A 20,069-nucleotide genomic window follows, 5' to 3' on the forward strand; every position below is an offset into this window, starting at 1 on the left:
TTCAGTGTGTGTGTGTGAGAGAGAGGGGTTGGCTGTTGGAAAAAGTTTAGTGTGTATGTATGTTTATGTGTGTGTTTGTAGGTGTGTGTGAGTTTGTGTGTATGGGTCAGGTAAAGAGAGAGACAGTGCGATCAGTTGACCGTAATGAGAGTGAGGGATGCATGTGTGTGAGAGAGAGAGAGAGAAAGGGAGAGACGTTTTCTGCTAGAAACAGTTACGTGTGTTTGCAGATGTGTGTGTGTATGTGTGTGTGAGAGAGGTTGCTTTTAAGAGTGGAAGAGTTTCATGTGTGTGTGTGTGAGCGAGAGAGGAGAGGGAGAGACTTGCTGAGACAAGTACAAGCACACATTTTTGTTCTGAATCATCACGTGTGAATTAAAAGTTCATTACATTTATCTCGGAGAGGAGGTGTAAAGAACTAGCTTAAACAATAAACAAAACACCTCCCTCAGCTGGATTTGAACACACAGCTTCACAATTAGAAGACTCAGTTGAACCGGCGACTATACCGCTCGGCCACGCGGCTTTCAAAAAGAACGCATTCAATTTTAACACTATTACACCTAGCCTGCGAGTTACATTGAGGTGCATAGTGTTATTTAGATTACTTAAATTTAGCACGCGACAACCAACACACACAAAAGCACGTGAAGTCTGAACGTCTCGAGTCAGACAGATTGGGCAAACCGTGGTGGAGGAAGGGGTAGGGCGAGTACACACGGCCGCGGCAAACACTTACACCGACACTGACACATGTAAACTCACACACACAGCGACACACACATGTACACCCACACACACATACGCACACGTACACACACACATTCGTACGTTCACACACACACACACACACACACACACACACACACGTACACTGACACACACACACACACACACGTACACTGACACACACACATACGTACACACACACACATACGTACACACACACACATACGTACACACACACACACATACGTACACACACACACACACACACACACACACACACACACACACACACACACACACACACACACAATAATCAGTTGATTACTGTGACGAACGAGAGAGAGAGACAGACAGGCAGACATGCAGACCATACTGGTACAGAATAAAGAGTAAACTAAACCGTAACTACTTTCATTATGTGTGCTTTATTGCAGTCTGAATGATCACGATATAAAAACAATCTAAACGTCTCACGTGAAACAGAAAAACAATCGGTTTGGGTTATTCACTTGGATGTATCAAATGCCTAGTATCTACCAAAGAGCAGTAACAAAAGAACAATAATAACGAGAGGGAGAGACGTAAACAGAGAAAGATAGGGAGAGGCAGAGAGATGGAGAAATTTGTTTGTTTATTTGGTGTTTAACGTCGTTTTCAACCACGAAGGTTATATCGCGACGGGGAAAGGGGGGGGGGGGGGGGGAGATGGGATAGAGCCACTTGTTAATTGTTTCTTGTTCACAAAAGCACTAATCAAAAAATTGCTCCAGGGGCTTGCAACGCAGCACAACATATTACCCTACTGGGAGAATGCAAGCCTCCAGCACAAAGGACCCAACATTTCTTACAAACTGCTTGACTAAAATCTTTACAAGCATTGACTATATTCTATACAATAAACACTTAACAAGGGTAAAAGGAGAAACAGAATCCGTTAGTCGCCTCTCACGACATGCTGGGGAGCATCGGGTAAATTCTTCCCCCTAACCCGCGCGGGGTAGGCTAGTCAAGATCAAACGATTGACAAAAATATAAGTGATTAAACATGCACACCAATTAACTATATGAACGGAAGCTGTCATTCGTGGTTGAAAACGACGTTAAACACCAAATAAAGAAAGAAAAGGAAGCTGTCACAAGACGTTGCTAGCTATGAACGGAAGCTGTCACAAGACGTTGCTAGCTATGATAAGCTGGCGAATGTGTTTAATCTAACCAGGGACCTATAGGTCTATGATCTAACCAAAGCAAGTTGAAAACACCAAATAATTTGCAGCGTAACCTTTGTGCGTGCACATGTCAGCCTTTACAGTCTGGAAGTAAGCGCATTGTCTGTCCTGTATGTCCACTATTATTAGTTCATTACAAACGAAAAGCAACTGGCCAAGTCAGTTAAACTGTCGAGGAGGGATCAACCAAAACACGGGGATATGACGGGAGACACGAGAACTACGGGCGAGAAAGGGCGCTAGAACTCTATGGAATGCACATGATCGAGAGGGAATCGTGACATGCAGACCTCGCACAAACAGCAAAACGTCGCATCTACATCAGCTAACAGTAAGCAGAAACTTGCACCAGCAGCGACATGTCAAACGACATTTTACTACAATTCTTCACTGCTTCTTTGCCAAACAAACGGCAGTGCGGCTGTTACAAAATACATCAATGCATGCCGACACATATTTTTAACACTTAACAACACAAACACCGAATGCAATTCTAGAACTTTTCAGGCTAAGAAAAAGAACTGTACAAAACGCGAAATGTGGTGAACAACTGATGGGATATGCTTGAAACGGTATGCCATACGCAAAGGCATGCTACATGTATGTCTACAAAAGAATGACTACGGATGAAAAGGCATCTCAAAATCTGGTCAAACATCCAAAACACGGTACACAAGTAAAAATATCACAGTACAGCTGTTTAGCTTACTAGGCAGGTGAACGTTTAGGTATTGGGCACAAAGGTTCACCATAAGCAGCATAGAATGATCTGCTGATGGGTCTACGGTAAAGGTCAACATACAAGCACTGAGTTAAGGCCTGTTCACATAACCAAATTACATCCAACTTTCTCCTGACTGTAGTTGGTTGGAAGTTGTTCAGAAGTTGCTAGCTGAGAGAAGGTCTGCGAGAAGATGGCCATGTGAACAGTCCCGGCGATTTCGCAGCTATTTGGTTTCGATTTATCAGCGACTCGAAAACTCAGTTGAGCGCTGCCCTACTTTAGCAGCAAATTTGCCCCGATTCTTCATCGGTATGCCCCGAAGCGCTCTATGGTTTGTGGCTACTATATTTAGCTGTCTGCATGCATGCTCTGGCTAGCTTTGTGATGCCTCCCTAGATAGGACAAATCTTTGGGCGACTAACGGCTGGCTTTAAGAAGTAGACTGAGCGTTTGTGCTGTTCCCATGGGCAGCGATTTTCAAGCACTTTTTTGTTCTGACAAAAATCGCTGTAAAGTTGGTTGTAAATCGGCCATGAGAACTGCCGTTAGTCTATCACGCTGTGAAACTGATAGCAAGGGAACCCTGCTGTGGAAGACGTGCACGTGATTAGAGGAGTACGGAACAAGGAGGAGAAGGTAGGAAAAAAAGTTTGTTGTTGCTTTTGTTTGTTTGTTTGTTCTTTTTTCCCATGAATTTGTAAAAGAGTTAGCTACGGAAGTTTCAGCAGCAAGACGAGGAACTAAACTGCGCAGAAAATAATAGTGTCCAGCATATCTGGACTGAAACGTTGCCTTTCTTATCAAACTTATGGATAGCTACAGCTGTTCATAAACCATGCAACTCTCTTGGACTGAACGTGTACGAACTTGACTATCAGTTCTACCTAAAACGGCAGTTACTTAGCATAACAAGCGACTCTAAAGGTTTGACTGGGAACATGGAAAATTGTAACTGACAATAAATCACAATGAAAGTGACTTATGACACTGCTACCATCTGGCTTGTCCCGTCATGGTCGGCATGGATTTCAATGACAAGTCTGACATGAAATAAATGTTAGAACATTCTTCCTGTTACAGTTTTGGATGTGAGGGATTTCGTTCGAATTTTGACGTTTGCACCTCATTGTAAATTTTCTAAATAAGCAATTCATCCGACGGGGAAAACCCCCACATGAGCTCAGATGCTTTTAGATAACATGTCTCGCTGTTTTGAGTTTATTGTGCACATGTTCACAAGGCAATGCGAATAAAACGGCATCAGATGAAATCTCTGAATATTTTCCCTAAGGATCTCTCCCTTTTTAACTGGTTAGCAAAAGCAGCTCTTTCTACAAACGAATCTTTGTTGCAAACAACAGAAAGGCATTTCTGTTACAGACAAACCTCTAATGACTACGATAAAACCACGAAGCAAGGGACACAACAAACCGTGAGATCGTTTCAGTCCAGGTTCCTTCTTGTACTTATCTCAAGTAGTTTGAACGCTGACAGTTAATGCCTGTATTATGCACATTCAATTGGTGACCCCTAAAAATACAGCCTGCATGGTCTACTCGTGACTTTCAGTATCATCTATTCCACTTCCAGTATTGTCTACTCCACTTGCCGGACTTTTGATCGTACATTTAAACACTGACAGGACCTTTGAATGAAGGGTTCCTTGAGAAAATTAACACAATTGCAGATTACTTTCATTGAGAGAGAGAGAGAGAGAGAGAGAGAGAGAGAGAGAGAGAGAGAGAGAGAGAGAGAGAGAGAGAGAGCTGTATCAAAAGGTCAATTTGTTCACACCAATGCCAAGGTTCCAGCAAGAAGAAAGTAAAGGGAACAAATTCAGTACACTAATTTATGAGAACAATCGTTATCAGCCTAAGATCTACGTGTCAGTATCTACAATAGCACCATACTGTGTTGTAACGTCCACAGTAATCTTACCGGCACAATATCTATACAACACAAGTCGGCCAAGATGGCTTCATTTTATCCAGTGATACCCACAGCAGCGCGCACAGTGTCACAAGAGTCGCGGCTTTGATTCCATTCCGCACCGTGAACCTGTACTAGGCCACCTGGAACACGCCCCTCTTACTGCCACCAGCAACACAGTTTTGATATGAAACCACTCTCCTTGCAACCGTAATTCTCACAACAGCGGCTAGATCATATATTATGTAGCGTCCCTCAACGTCCGAAGACAACTCAGCTTCTTCACAATCGCCGCCGTCACAGCACAAGTGACATGATCGTCGTAGCGACCGAGTCATTTGGGGCAAACATTCGTTTCTCTTTGGGTGGGAGAAAACAGTAAGTCGCAACGGCCACGAACTTTGGTGTCCCAACCCAAAAACTTTCATCGTCGAGTCCAAAGTAACAACCTGGTTGTAACGGAATTAACTAAAGTTTTCCCGCGGCCAGACATCACAGAAACTAACTTGTTTGTCAAAGCGGCAACCAACCGGTGTAGAAAATGTTAATTTTGAGACAAAGTCGTTATTAACCACCCCTCTGTTGTGGTCTCGATGTTGCTCGAGCTTTAACGAGAGATTGACAAGCCGGCGCGCGACGCGTCACGTGTACTTGCGCATGCAGCGCTCGAGCACGTTGGACATGGCGAGATCGGTGTCGTCACAGCACTGGATCTCGGCCTGGATGCCCCGCATGTTGTTGCGCAGCGCCTGCTTGCTGGACGCGTACAGCATCTTCTGGCGGATGGAGGCAGTGTCCGGCGACCTGCAAGGACAAGGGGACATTCCTTAATGACACAAAGCAATGCACGTGCAACCAATTCAAGGTGGAAAATCCAATGCAGTCATTTACTGAAACTAATTAACCGGCAAGAAAAATCGGCAAGACAAATTGTACAGTTTTGTTGCCAAAGCAACCATCATCTTACAGTCACAGCATCACGCTCCCTTATGATCTCATTCAGGGGTCGAGGGGAGGGGCATAGGAAGAGACAGATGGAGGAGGAACATGGCGTTTCTCGTCTTTCAATAATTGAAGAAAAAAGAACGTCCCAGCTACCTTTTCCTTCCATCAGTAACAACACCACCCCTACCCGTTCTTTTTCTATCTACACATAACAATCCCAACAAAACGAGTACACTGGAAGATTGTCCACGTACCACAAGAAGAAGGCGAGTTTTTCCTGTGGGATGTCGCCCTGCATGAAGCGCACGTCAAAGATGGCGTACCGACACTGCTTCAGCTTCTCCGCTTCCTTCAGCGTGTTGACAAAGTCGTGGTACGTCTTGTCTGCACACAACAACTAACATGTCAATAAGGTCTTGTCTGCACACAACAACTAACATGTCAATAAGGTCATATCTGCACACAACTAACATGTCAATAAGGTCTTATCTGCACACAACAACTAACATGTCAATAAGGTCTTGTCTGCACACAACAACTAACATGTCAATAAGGTCATATCTGCACACAACAACTAACATGTCAATAAGGTCTTGTCTGCACACAACAACTAACATGTCAATAAGGTCATATTTGCACACAACAACTAACATGTCAATAAGGTCTTGTCTGCACACAACAACTAACATGTCAATAAGGTCTTATCTGCACACAACAACTAACATGTCAATAAGGTCTTGTCTGCACACAACAACTAACATGTCAATAAGGTCTTGTCTGCACACAACAACTAACATGTCAATAAGGTCTTGTCTGCACACAACAACTAACATGTCAATAAGGTCTTGTCTGCACACAACAACTAACATGTCAATAAGGTCTTGTCTGCACACAACAACTAACATGTCAATAAGGTCTTGTATGCACACAACAAGTAACGTGTCAATAAGGTCTTGTCTGCACACAACAAGTAACATGTCAATAACGTCTTGTCTGCACACAACAAGTAACGTGTCAATAAGGTCTTGTCTGCACACAACAAGTAACATGTCAATAACGTCTTGTCTGCACACAACTAACATGTCAATAAGGTCTTGTCTGCACACAACAAGTAACATGTCAATAACGTCTTGTCTGCACACAACAAGTAACGTGTCAATAAGGTCTTGTCTGCACACAACAACTAACATTTCAATAACGTCTTGTCTGCACACAACAAGTAACATGTCAATAACGTCTTGTCTGCACACAACAAGTAACGTGTCAATAAGGTCTTGTCTGCACACAACAACTAACATGTCAATAAGGTCTTGTCTGCACACAACAACTAACATGTCAATAAGGTCTTGTCTGCACACAACAACTAACATGTCAATAAGGTCTTATCTGCACACAACAACTAACATGTCAATGAGGTCTTGTCTGCACACAACAACTAACATGTCAATAAGGTCTTGTCTGCACACAACAACTAACATGTCAATAAGGTCTTGTCTGCACACAACAACTAACATGTCAATAAGGTCTTGTCTGCACACAACAACTAACATGTCAATAAGGTCATATCTGCACACAACAACTAACATGTCAATAAGGTCTTGTCTGCACACAACAACTAACATGTCAATAAGGTCATATCTGCACACAACAACTAACATGTCAATAAGGTCATATCTGCACACAACAACTAACATGTCAATAAGGTCATATCTGCACACAACAACTAACATGTCAATAAGGTCTTATCTGCACACAACAACAATCAACATGTAATGTTCTCACAGCAACATTCAACCACAACATTCTTCTTATCGTATTCCAATATGCTTAATCCTAAACCTGAATGTGGCTGCCTGAATTGATGCATGTAAGATGTACCACTGATTGTAACCTATAGTTTGGTGGGCACATCAGTTGGCGAAAAGTCCTGCTCTGTTTCCATGTTCATGAAAAAAGTGAATCCCTCCCAGCAGAAGCTAGAAAGAGAAATGGTTATCTCTCTGTTTGAGTTTATAAATAATTGAATGATTAAACCAAAACGCTGTCATTTCGGACAGAAAAAGAACATGAAAGTGTTACGGATAACCCAAGTAGTTACGGCCGATCTTGGTCAACCATGCAGTCAGTGTTAAATTAACAGTTTTGCTAAACGTTGGGCAAAGAAAATCATGCAATGTTAGTTACGAAACAAGTAGTTTTGGCCAACCAAAGGCAAGGAAACCACACTGTTATACCCGTAACACAAAAAGAGTCGGCCCTAATTCTGTGGCATGGAACATTTGGCTTCAGCTTTGAAAAGAGTGAACCATATCTCGAAGGGAGAGAAGTACAAAAACAGCGACGATATCGACAGTGACGGCTGAATGATGAATCGGTTCTTTTGGAATCATTTAAAAAAAACACCTTTATCTGTACAAAAAACAACAATAAACCGCATACGACTGGTTTTAGCAAGACATAACGTATACACTGCCCCTAAACACCCTCCACTTAAAAACCAAGCAGCAAATAACAATTTAGAACTGTGGAGGAACCTTATCTGCGAGCTGTCAAATATGTTTCTGCTTGCTAGACTGTCGAAATTTGAAGTGCAGCCAAAAACATCTCCCCCCTCCCACACACATTTGTTGATAGAAGTGCAGTGTGCTGCCCAGCTCTGCACAGCGTGACACGGTATAGGTCATGTGGCAAAGCACTCAGCCTACACGACATTTCAAGCATCATGACACATGTTTGACGTGTTTATATTGCACAGAGGAAGGTACTGGGGCAGATTGCAGGGAAACGTGTCAAGTTCAGTTACCATACAACATTTTGCGCTGGCGTAGAAGACTTCATTAGCATTCGTTTTACGGACATTGTAAAGTAATCAGTACTTTTTGTCGGAGAATTAAAAACGACACTTGCTTTATTTTAGTAGGATTACATTTCTTTTCTTCTAACCCAATTGAAAGGAAACGCCGGTTTCGCAAATGGTCTCATACGATCACAAAGGTCAACTTAGAAATGTCCTCCCCCGCCTCCCCGCCTCCCCCCCTCCAATAAAATATAGGCTACCGGTTTAAGCGACTGATATATACTGTTGCGAAGATGTAAACTGGCCACCCCAACAGGAGAGAGAGAGAGAGAGAGGGAGAGAGAGAGGGAGGGAGAGAGAGAGAGAGGGGGAGAGAGAGAGAGCGAGAGGGAGAGAGAGAGAGAGAGAGAGAGCGAGAGAGAGAGAGAGAGAGAGCGAGAGAGAGAGAGAGAGAGAGATATGGGGGCCGTTGGGGTCGGGGTGTAGTTACGGTACGCGCCGTACGACGGCTGTGAAAGCATGTGCCTATATATATCCACACCGACCGTAGGCCCCATGCTGTAATATTTGTGTTTTTTGGTATTCGTCCAAAGGGACCAACCAACAATCACTGGAACACTCACCATGCCCCCCTCTCTCCTCCACACAGATCTGGAGGTTTTCACTGAGACACCAACTAACAATACTGGGACACTCACCATGCCCCCCCCCCTCTCCTCCACACAGATCTGGAGGTTTTCACTGAGACACCAACTAACAATACTGGAACACTCACCATGCCCCCCTCTCTCCTCCACACAGATCTGGAGGTTTTCACTGAGACACCAACTAACAATACTGGAACACTCACCATGCCCCCCTCTCTCCTCCACACAGATCTGGAGGTTTTCAGACACCTTGTAGATGACGTAGAGCCAGCGGTGACCCATCTTCACCTCTTCGTAGGCTCGCAGACACTCGTCCAGGATACCCACACCCGATGCCTGTCAAAATAGCAACATTTTAATGACGTCATGTGAAACAATGGTGCCAGGAAGCCAACATTAATGGCCCAAAGAATCAAACAGTTGTCCTAAATCATATAACCATCTAATGTTCAATAATAATAGGGACAGCCGGCAATCAGTACATAAATCACAAAAATAGCCATCTAAATTTGATTAATACCGAACCTATTGAATGCAAAGCTGTACGACAAATGGTGTGTGTGAAATGTTTTAATTTAGTTGATCCCGATCCCGACATTTCTGGGACATCCTGTCACAACCGAAATATCGTTAACGTGTGCCAATGACGTCATAGGAATTGAGCATGTAAAACCGGAGCTAAGGCGGCATTTGTTTGGCTTTAACTGACTGACTTAGTAAAACAATAATTAAAAATAAAAATTAAAACTCGTGAATGAGTCAACAACACAACGGCTCTGCATCAGTTTGATGCTTGGGTGTGGTTGCTAAGTAACGCTTGTTCGGCACTATACAGTCAAGCCACCGAGCCAGTGTGCACAGTGGGAGACAGCTAGCAAGAACACAGATGTGGGGCAGACTGATTTGCCCAAACAGACGGGCTGTCATTCACACAAGATTCTGCGTAGGGCGAAATAGCATGCCGACCCTTTTCACAGTAACATGATGACCTAGTTCTCCTTCAGACAACAATCTGACAAAGCCGTGGAGAAGAAGGGCATATAGCTCAGGTCAGTGTTGGAAATAGATACGTTCTTAAAGGCAATATGATATACAATATATCCCTTCTCATATAACACCAATATTACAGGGTTGAAACAAAGTTCTTTTGCCTTCGTTCGCACTGGCTTAGAATTTTGCGTAACTTGTCTTCTCCGACTGAAACTGAGAATCTTGGCTTGCTGCCCGGTGCACACATGCCATGACCTGAACGAATCAAATTTAATGTTCTGCATGTTCTTACCACCTTAACTGGAATAACTGGCTTGCACTACACAAACGTACATGTTTGCACTCGAGACTGAATAATTCAGACTGAATAGGCGGCTAAATCGCTGGTTCGGCCAAAAAGTGCCTAGGCGGTATGAGAGAGTCTAAATCGAGTGGTTGACAAAAGGCAGCAGGAGAAATGAGGAAACACACACACACAACCACACACACACACACACATAAACACACACACACACTGACAAACGTTGTGACACACACATCATCCAACGAAGACAAGATGTAGAACTGATCATCGTACAAGGCGGCTGATGCCAAATTAAAGGTTTGCCAGAACAACTGTCTTGTGCAAGTGCGTCACCGAGTTTCACCTCCAACCAACCGCGTCAGTCTCACAAAGTCACGGCACTAATCGTGCCAACCCCTCAGCGTGACACAGATGAAAACAATGTGATGACGTCATGTACACACGTCGTCGGTGGCACCTGTACACCGAGGCTAGTACGTGATGCCATTGACCTATCATGTTTAGTTCAGTATAGTCCGTGATGCCAGTGACCTATCATGTTTAGTACGTGATGCCATTGACCTATCATGTTTAGTTCAGTATAGTCCGTGATGCCAGTGACCTATCATGTTTAGTTACTGTGTCGATACAACTGAAGTATAGTGTACACTTCTATGACTTTAAGTGGAAAAACACTACACAAAAATGACTAAATAAAAACCAAACCCTGCACAATTAATCCTATTTAAAAGAATGGAATGTCACAATACGAACAAGTGGTGTCAATCTCATTAAAGACTATTGAAATACATTCTACACAATACGAACAAGTGGTGTCAATCTCATTAAAGACTATTGAAATACATTCTACACAATACGAACAAGTGGTGTCAATCTCATTAAAGACTATTGAAATACATTCTACACAATACGAACAAGTGGTGTCAATCTCATTAAAGACTATTGAAATACATTCTACACAATACGAACAAGTGGTGTCAATCTCATTAAAGACTATTGAAATACATTCTACACAATACGAACAAGTGGTGTCAATCTCATTAAACTGAGACTATTGAAATACATTCTACACAATACGAACAAGTGGTGTCAATCTCATTAAAGACTATTGAAATACATTCTACGTTCCTGTACATTATATATACAAAAAAATTGAATTTAAATGATAAGAGGCAGATTACAAACACTGAGACGGGGACAGACGGGGACAGACGGGGACAGACAGAGGCAGACAAATCCAGAAAAGCACAGAAGAGGAAAACACTTACCATGATGGAACAGTGGAATACACGAGGCTTTCAGCACTCACACTTTCTGCCTCCTGCCAGGAATTCACAGTTGCCAAGCCTTTTCCTGTCTCGATGGAAAGCCTCTTCCGCTCCCTCACTACACTTTCCCTCTGTGAAGCGGAGGGATACGACTCGACTACTGCTGCTGCTGTTGTGAATCTCAGTCACGATAAACCCGCTCTGACAACCAGATGCTTGTACACTTTTCTAGCAACCTAATTCGCGAAGTTTTTGGATAAGACTACAACACCGTTTTTCGTCTGAGATGCGACTCTTGCTCTGAGAGAAGAACTTGTGCCACAGCGTTGGTGCCAGAACTCTTTGGTTCGTGCGGATTTTCCCAGAACTTTCACCTGGCGGAGCGGCGGTGCCAGGAACAAGAGGCAGGTGCGCTCCACCTTATAAGGGAAGCAGGGCCGTACACACAGGTTGCGTTGGTCTTACGCTACTCTCTCTCTCCCCCGGCTTTTCCTCTTCACCCTCCACACTGAAACCGCGTCCGTTCTGCCCGCTTTCGGTGAACTTTCACTGGTTTTTTTCTCTCAAATATATTCCTTGTAGATACAGCGCATACTATGCACAGCTGTCGCCAATTATTTCCACAGCACGGTTTTTACCAATTAAACCAATTCCAATGCGCTCTGCACAGTTCTGAGGAGTAGATAATTATGTGGTCAGAAGAAAAGTGCAGTCCTCGCATTCCCAACCTGACAATCGCATCCCTGGGTTGCGAGGAAAACGCCTGTCGGTGTATAAAAATGCGCCTTCCTACCTGTCCGTCAAGGTGGGGGAGATATGAAAGTGCGTCAGTGTGTGAGTAAGGGCAGGTAAGGGGGAGGAGGATATTTTGACCTGTTCCCTACGCTGCCTGCCAGCGACGACGGCGGTTGAGACGATGAGTGTGGAGCGCAGGTGAGGGGTGAGTGAGAAGGAAGGCGAGACTGAGCGGGAGGGTCATACAGGCGGTAGTTATTGTGGGTTTTTTACCTGTCTGCTTGGCTTATGCAGGTATGCCTCGGCGAGTGAGTCAGTGACTTACTGTACAGGTAGGCTATGATACTTTGTGTAGGTGTGAGGCCGTGAGGTGTTTCCAGGTATAGGCCTCTGCCAGCAGCGATGTATTGACACAATGATTGATGAAGCTTGCGGTTTGCATCATTCACATCTCAACAGGCGCTTCAAAATAGACCTTGTTCTCTGGGAACCGTGTTACGTCGTAAAGTCCATATTGCGTCATTATGATTATGTCAAACAAAAATATCTCGACTGATAAACTTAGCATAAATTATCATTGAAACTGTAGAAACAACTGAGAGTCAGAGAGAGAGAGGGGGAGAGAGATCGAGGGGGGAGAGAGAGAGAGAGAGAGAGAGAGAGAGAGAGAGAGGGGGGAGAGAGAGGGAGAGAGATGGGGAGAGACAGAGAGAGGGGGGGAGAGAGAGAGAGGGGGGGAGAGAGAGGGGGGGAGAGAGAGGGGGAAGAGAGAGAGAGGGAAGAGAGAGAGGGAGGGGGGAGAGAGGGGGCCGGAGAGAGAAAGAGAGGGTGGGAGAGAGAGAAGGGGGGAGAGAGAGAGAAGGGGGGAGAGAGAGAGAAGAGGGGAGAGAGAGAGAAGGGGGGGGGGGGGGAGAGAGAGAGAAGGGGGGAGAGAGAGAGAGAGAGAGAGAGAGAGAGAGAGACAGACAGACAGACAGACACAGACAGACAGACAGAGGCCGGCAGAAAGACAGCACTTTCGAAACCTCCGACTTCAGATTCAGAGAAACTTGATGAACATTGTCATGTGCCTGTGCTGTTTTGCACCGTTGCACAACACACCGTTTCTATCAACTTCATCATCGATCACTCCCACGATAAGCATCCGACGTTGTGTGCTGCATCCCCGCTGAGAGATGCATTTCCTTTTTCACCACAGGCACCCAACATCGTAGATGACTCGTTTCATAAGGAACGACTCGGCGATGCTCCACCAGCCGTGTCACTTCTAATTACGAGTTGCGACTCGTGTCGCAGGTCACGTGACTGCATTGACCATGGGTCAGTTGACGGAAAAACTGAGACACGAGAAATTACTCCGTGTCCCCGTTGATTTTCATTTTATTATTAAATCTTGTTTGCATTGAAGAAAATCTGGTTTGAACCAACTTTTACTATTGGTGAAATTATCAGTCTCAATGCAGTCAAAGGGACATGCAACTGCAAGCCAGCAACTTCCAGAAGGAGGCCCCAATGACAACTACCCACCTACCCCAAGACTGCCCACTGCAAGAGAACGAAATACAAAGCAAGGTCGGACGAGACCCCCCCCCCCCCCCCCTTCCCCCTCCCTCGCCTGCAGGAGCAGCTGTTTGGCGAACTGTCATTTTGGACACCAAAAAATTAAATGAAGTGTACAAAATGAGTGAACTGGCGGCCCTGAAGCCGGAAGACAGCGGCATTCCTACGCGCCACAGGAGTGGATGTTTGAAAGACGCAAAACAATGTCTTTGAGCAAAATAAGAAGGAGACTGAAGACACACTTCACATCTTCCTTCAACTATGTCGGCATCACAAGAAGAACCAAATCGGCTGAGTGCCTGTTGCGGCCTGCGAAGAAAGATATGGCTGTTTTCGCAATTTGGTTTTTAGTTGAAGAGGCAAAACATTACATCAGGTTGGTGCATCGTGCCAACATTACTGTTTAACATAATATTTTTGTGTCTGTTTAAACTTAGTTGCCTGTTTTTCTATCTCTGCTTGCAGATAACATACAGGTACCGCTTTTCTTGCCACGTTCACACCTGAGGTTAGAAAGGTAGGGCAACGAAAAACAAGAGGGTGGGGTGGAGATGGGATGGGACAGAGGGGGGTTGGGGTGTTGGTGGTTTTGGTGGGGGTGGTATGTATTGGTTGCTAAAAGCACAGTCTTTTTCTTCCTTTCCGTTCTGCTTAGGGGGAAATTATACCTGCGTAGAGTCAGCGGCACAGACAACGCACTGCAGATTATTGAGGTAATTCTTTTTTTTCCCCAGCCCGCTACACGTTGCGTGAAAATAAAACAGACCAAGTACACGTCATAATCCCTATCGCAGCATGAAGTGTGGTGGCGATTGCGCAGGGATAATTTGCCCCTTACTAACTCAGACCTGCCCACACTTTTACACGGGATGAGGCTACCCCTCCACATGGAAACATACCAAAAATCAACAGCTTCAGGCTGAATACTTTCTTTGCAGAGTGGAGATTTTTTAATTTCTTTAAAAAGCTACTGGTAGTTTTTAAGAAATTAATTCGTACAAACAGCCCCAGTCTGCACAGATACGTGCCCAACTGGAGGTATTGCCTTATCCAATGTAAATGCCTGAGCAGATCTGAGTATATAATCATAGTCATCACCATAATCATATGTCTCATCATCACCATAAAAACGAGTCTGAAGAAGCCAGCTTCCCTGAACTTTATTATGACAAAACGCAGACATTCAAAAGCACAAAAGCGTCCACAAATTAAGAACATAATCGGTTCGTGTTTTTTTTTAACGTTTCCGTGTTTAACGTTTCGGGGTCAACATTTTTGATCTGAAAAGGCTTTTAAAAATAGGCTTAGCATTATATCAACTGCGGACTGGCTGCTTCCGGGGAAGAGTGGGAATATCTTTAATGAATTGATTTCGCTAATTGCTAATCGTGTCAGTGCCAACATGTTTTCGTCCAAAAGGTCCCACCCTGCACAGAACGCGGCGAGGCAGTTGATATGAGGCAGTTTGTTTGTTTGTTTGCTTAACGCCCAGCCGACCACGAAGGGCCATAATATTATCAGGGCGGTGCTGCTTTGACATATAACGTGCGCCGAGAGGGGTTAACTAGTCCGAGGCCGGTTCACTAGTCCGAGACTGAGGAAGTAATCGCCAATCAACGACTTCAATTCTTCTTCTTCCGCATCGGAAATGTTACCTGCTTTGCAAGAATTCAGCAGAAACGCTAATCTTTTCTCCATTTTCGCAGTCAATCGCAACCATAGATCTATGATCGCAACATACGAACACAAGCGGTAGAGAGGCATTACTTCCCCTTAAGACCGCTTCGACCAATCACGAGTGCTGTTTCAGCCGAGAACGGACATTGTTACCAAGAAAGTTTTCGAAAGTGGCTTCTGATTGGTAGAAGCCTCTTTCTTGTTTACACCCAAAGAATTGCGTGTTAAACTTCATGGTTGGCCAACATAATTTAACCTAGAAGCTGGTTTAAAAATAGACACAGTGACCTTTCGAACGCTATACGACATGATGGGGTTCTGTAAAGGATATATGTTGTCATTCTTGTTGAAAAGTCGGTCAATTATAGCGTCCTTTGTCTTTATTTAGAGCATGGTAGGTTGATTAAATATCGATTTGCAGGCATTTATAAGCCACTGACATCCAAAAACAGGCAAATATGTGTGTAGAAGTGTCAAAACTATCCCAAAATGCCAATAACCCAATTCTCCCAAAATTGACAAGGGGTTTCCTTTTTTCATTTTATGCATATACAACTGGATAGTCATGCGTCTTGTATGCGTATGTGTGCATTTGTTGTGTGTTTGTGTATGTGTTTGTTTGCTTGTGTTTTTTTGTTTTTTTTCACTGCTGTGGAAACCACATCTCAGACTATTTCCCCCAAGAAACTTAGTCATTTTCATTCCAAAAGACAATTTTTGATTTTTGATTTGATTTTGAATTTTTGAATGAACAAAGGATATTCAATTTTATTTGTTTTTATTTTGTGTGTGTATGTGTATGTGTGCGTGGATGTGCGTGTGCGTGCGTGCGTGTGTGTTTTTCACTGCTGTGGGAACCAAATCGAAGGATATTCTCATAAAAAACACTGAGTTGTTTTCATTCAAAAAGTTAATGTGGTGTTTTATATTTTGACTAAAGAAATTTCAGACTATTAATTTCCCCCAAGAAACTTAGTTATTTATATTTTGACTGAAGAAAGGATATTAAATTTATCAGGATACCGCCACGGCTGGACAATTACTGCCTACAGTTTTTTTTCCATATTATATAGCACCTCGGGTTTTCTTTTGCCCGTGAGACACTGAGGGTCAATTAGTTATCCCACCGACCTGAATTATGGAGAGGATCGAGCCTGGGTTGTACTACAGCCTCACACATAATTTCATTGAAATTGGTTCTCAAACATCGGATATCTCAGTATTTGCGGACAGACAGACACACACACGCACGCACACACACAGACACACACACAGACAGACACAGACACACACACACACAGACAGACAGACAGACACACAGACACAGTGAAACCTATATACCGCCTTTTAAGGGGAGGTATAAATAATAACTGGAAAATCAAGCGTCTATAGTGAACCCTCGGACTAGTGAACCCTCGGACTAGTGAACCCTCGGACTAGTGGGACGTTCCCCGTGCGCCACACACAAGACAGAAGTCGCAGCACAGGCCTCATGTCTCACCCAGTCACATTATTCTGACACCGGACCAACCAGTCCTAGCACTAACCCCATAATGCCAGACGCCAGGCGGAGCAGCCACTAGATTGCCAATTTTAAAGTCTTAGGTATGACCCGGCCTGGGTTCGAACCCACGACCTCCCGATCACGGGGCGGACGCCTTACCACCAGGCCAACCGTGCCGGTTAAAATGAGGCAGTTCATATGAGGCAGTTGATATGAGGCAGTTGATATGAGGTATGTGACCAAGTGGAGGATGGTCTTATCCCAGATAAAATCATTGTTAGGTCTTGTGTGGTGAACCAAATGTTTTACACGGGAATGACTGACTTTCATTAAAGCACACACTATAACTAAACGTTCATAGGTTGCACTCCCTACCAGAGCATAACTTGATCGTATCCTTTCTAAAAAGTTTATATCTCTAAATTGCAGCATGGTAAATCACACAATGGCTGCTACGTTTACAAAAATGCAGACATGTATATATAAATGTACTAGATGAATACCCGCTTCGCCGGGTACGGCTTCGCCGGGAAGAAGTAGAGCCGAATACCCGGCTTCGCCGGGGACCCGGCTTTGCCGGGTGTACGGACGGCTTCGCCGGCGCACCGTACGAAGGAAGGGAGATAAACACGCAAAACACTGGAGAAGATAAGGAAGAGTTACTGGGAATGGATGTACAGAAAAACCAAAATCGGTTCAGCGCTGCGCGCTGAGAGCACGCACGTCTTCAAAATTTTCCACGATTGTGTCCGGGGTCTACCTGAATATGCCCACCAAATTTGAAGCAGATCCATCAAGAACTTTGGCCGTGAATCGTGAACACACAGACAGACAGACACACACAAGCCGTATATATATAGATATACATATAGATATATAACATGCATTAAACTCTACACCCTTCGTATGTCAACCACTGACACGTTGTGAATTCTTTACAAAGGTACATTCCACGGGCGACACATGTTTAAAACCACTAACAAACGTGAAACAAAGACTTGCATCGATCATACAAGAATGCAAAGATTACAAGACGTTGTTCATAACAACATGCGAGACGCATGTATACACCAAAGTGCTCCAGTTTCAAGCACCTAGCATAAGCCGCTCCAGTTCCAAAACTGGTTGCCAAACATCACTCAGACGCCCTCGGTGTTTACAGGAGCAAGGAACATTCCTGCCAACTTTCAAGGTGACGGGGACAAAACTAAACTGATCGAAAAGCCAGAGTACGCCCGATAAAGCTGAAAAAGCCAAGAAGGTGATTATACAAGCTAAAAAAAATATATATATATATAGATGGGCCTTGTAAAAGATTAGTCCATCGATGACCAAGGCAGGCACAACTCAGTTGACCATATGGCAGTAACATACACACGAGACTGATTAAAGGCACAGTAAGCCTCCCGTAAACCATCACAGAGCTTTCTTTCTTTTCTTTCTTTATTTGGTGTTTAACGTCGTTTTCAACCACGGAGGTTATATCGCGACGAGGGAAAGGGGGGAGATGGGATAGGGGAAAGGGGGGAGTTGGGATAGAGCCACTTGTTAATTGTTTCTTGTTCACAAAAGCACTAATCAAAAAATTGCTCCAGGGGCTTGCAACGTAGTACAATATATGACCTTACTGGGAGAATGCAAGTTTCCAGCACAAAGGACTAAACATTTCTTACATACTGCTTGACTAAAATCTTTACAAACATTGACTATATTCTATACAAGAACCACTTAACAAGGGTAATAAGTGAAGAATTTTATGGGTGAGAAAAGGAAAGTAAAAGGACTTTGGGGAGGCAGAAATAAAGAAACAAGAAAAAGATCCTAATTAGGTTCACGGCATCGAGAGTGATGCGACCTTCTCTCAGAAGTTAGTGGAGAAGGCTCCCCCATCCACCACCCGGGGGACGCGCCTCTACGCCAATTAGGGGGCGCGAGGGCCACAGAGCTCCCCGAGCCACACGAAGGAAGGGAGATAAACGCGCAAAACACCGGAGAAGATAAGGAGCGTTGTGGACAGTGACCTAAAAATAGTAACGGGAATATGGATTGACGCCACACGAAGGAAGGGAGATAAACGCAAAACACTGGAGAAGATAAGGAAGAGTTACTGGGAATGGATGAACAGAAAAACCATGCACGGCCAAAGTTCTCGATGGATCTGCTTCAAATTTTGTGGGCATATTCAGGTAGACCCCGGACACAACCTGGTCGATGAGAATTTTCAACACGTGCTCTCAGCGCGCAGCGCTGAACCGATTTTGGTTTTTCTGTTCATCTTCCCAGATCCATTCCCAGTAACTCTTCCTTATCTTCTCCAGTGTTTTGCGTTTATCTCCCTTCCTTCGTGTGGCGCCAATCCATATTCCCTTTACTATTTTTAGAAGGTCACTGTCCACAACGCTTTCATCCCGGCGAAGCCGGATATTACCGTTACTATTTTTAGAAGGTCACTGTCCACAACGCTTTCATCCCGGCGAAGCCGGGTATTCCTCTACTTCTTCCCGGCCGGGTATTCGAAGCCGGGTATTCGGCTCTACTTGTTCCCGGCGAAGCCGGTACCCGGCGAAGCGGGTAATCATCTAGTAGTGATATAACTGGTCAGATTCATAAGAATGGGTCGCCTGTGGCGAGAAACCTATAAAGAGGAACCAAGACCATCAAAGATAGTTGTACTAGCTTCTGAAGCTTGACTAAAAAATCTGGCCGGAAACGTAGTGAGATAGAGAGCCTCTATTGAAAATTACGTCTCCTGGTAAGCCGAAGAGTGCATGAATCCCGCTGCCTCTGCGCGCAGTAGCTAGGAGTAAAGGGGAGAACGTTTAGCACGTAAGGTTTTAGAAGGCTAGCGGACATGGACACACACACACACACACACACACGCGCGCGCGCGCATGCAAGCAAACACACACATTCAATACTGAACAATACTTGTACACACTTGAAACAAGCTATTGCGGGCAACTACATAAAGTTTTCTTCTCAGTAATCTTCATGGTGCATGACATACCCCGTTCCAGGATATTCTATTTAG

At 44.2% G+C, this 20,069-nt stretch overlaps 1 protein-coding gene across 1 annotated transcript; it reads right to left on the bottom strand.

The window, feature by feature from the left end:
• Nucleotides 1-1,135: 1,135 nt before the first annotated feature.
• On the bottom strand, nt 1,136-12,395 carry LOC138952555 (actophorin-like). The gene is made up of 4 exons (XM_070324243.1): nt 11,563-12,395; nt 9,204-9,336; nt 5,811-5,940; nt 1,136-5,415 (listed from the first exon to the last, which is right to left on the bottom strand). The coding sequence occupies exons 1-4, from the start codon at nt 11,563-11,565 to the stop codon at nt 5,253-5,255; spliced, it is 429 nt and encodes a 142-aa protein (XP_070180344.1). The 5' UTR covers nt 11,566-12,395; the 3' UTR covers nt 1,136-5,252.
• Between the last annotated feature and the right edge of the window lie 7,674 nt (nt 12,396-20,069).

The sequence above is a fragment of the Littorina saxatilis genome, linkage group LG17 (assembly GCF_037325665.1).
Source record: "Littorina saxatilis isolate snail1 linkage group LG17, US_GU_Lsax_2.0, whole genome shotgun sequence".
In the NCBI taxonomy this organism is placed as follows: Eukaryota; Metazoa; Mollusca; class Gastropoda; order Littorinimorpha; family Littorinidae; genus Littorina; species Littorina saxatilis.

Coding starts and splice junctions, on each gene's coding strand:
- LOC138952555 (XM_070324243.1), bottom strand. Junction 5,941..9,203: donor GGAGGAGAGAGGGGGGCATG/GTGAGTGTTCCA, acceptor TGTTGTGTGCAG/ACAAGACGTACCACGACTTT. Junction 5,416..5,810: donor AAACTCGCCTTCTTCTTGTG/GTACGTGGACAA, acceptor TTGTCCTTGCAG/GTCGCCGGACACTGCCTCCA.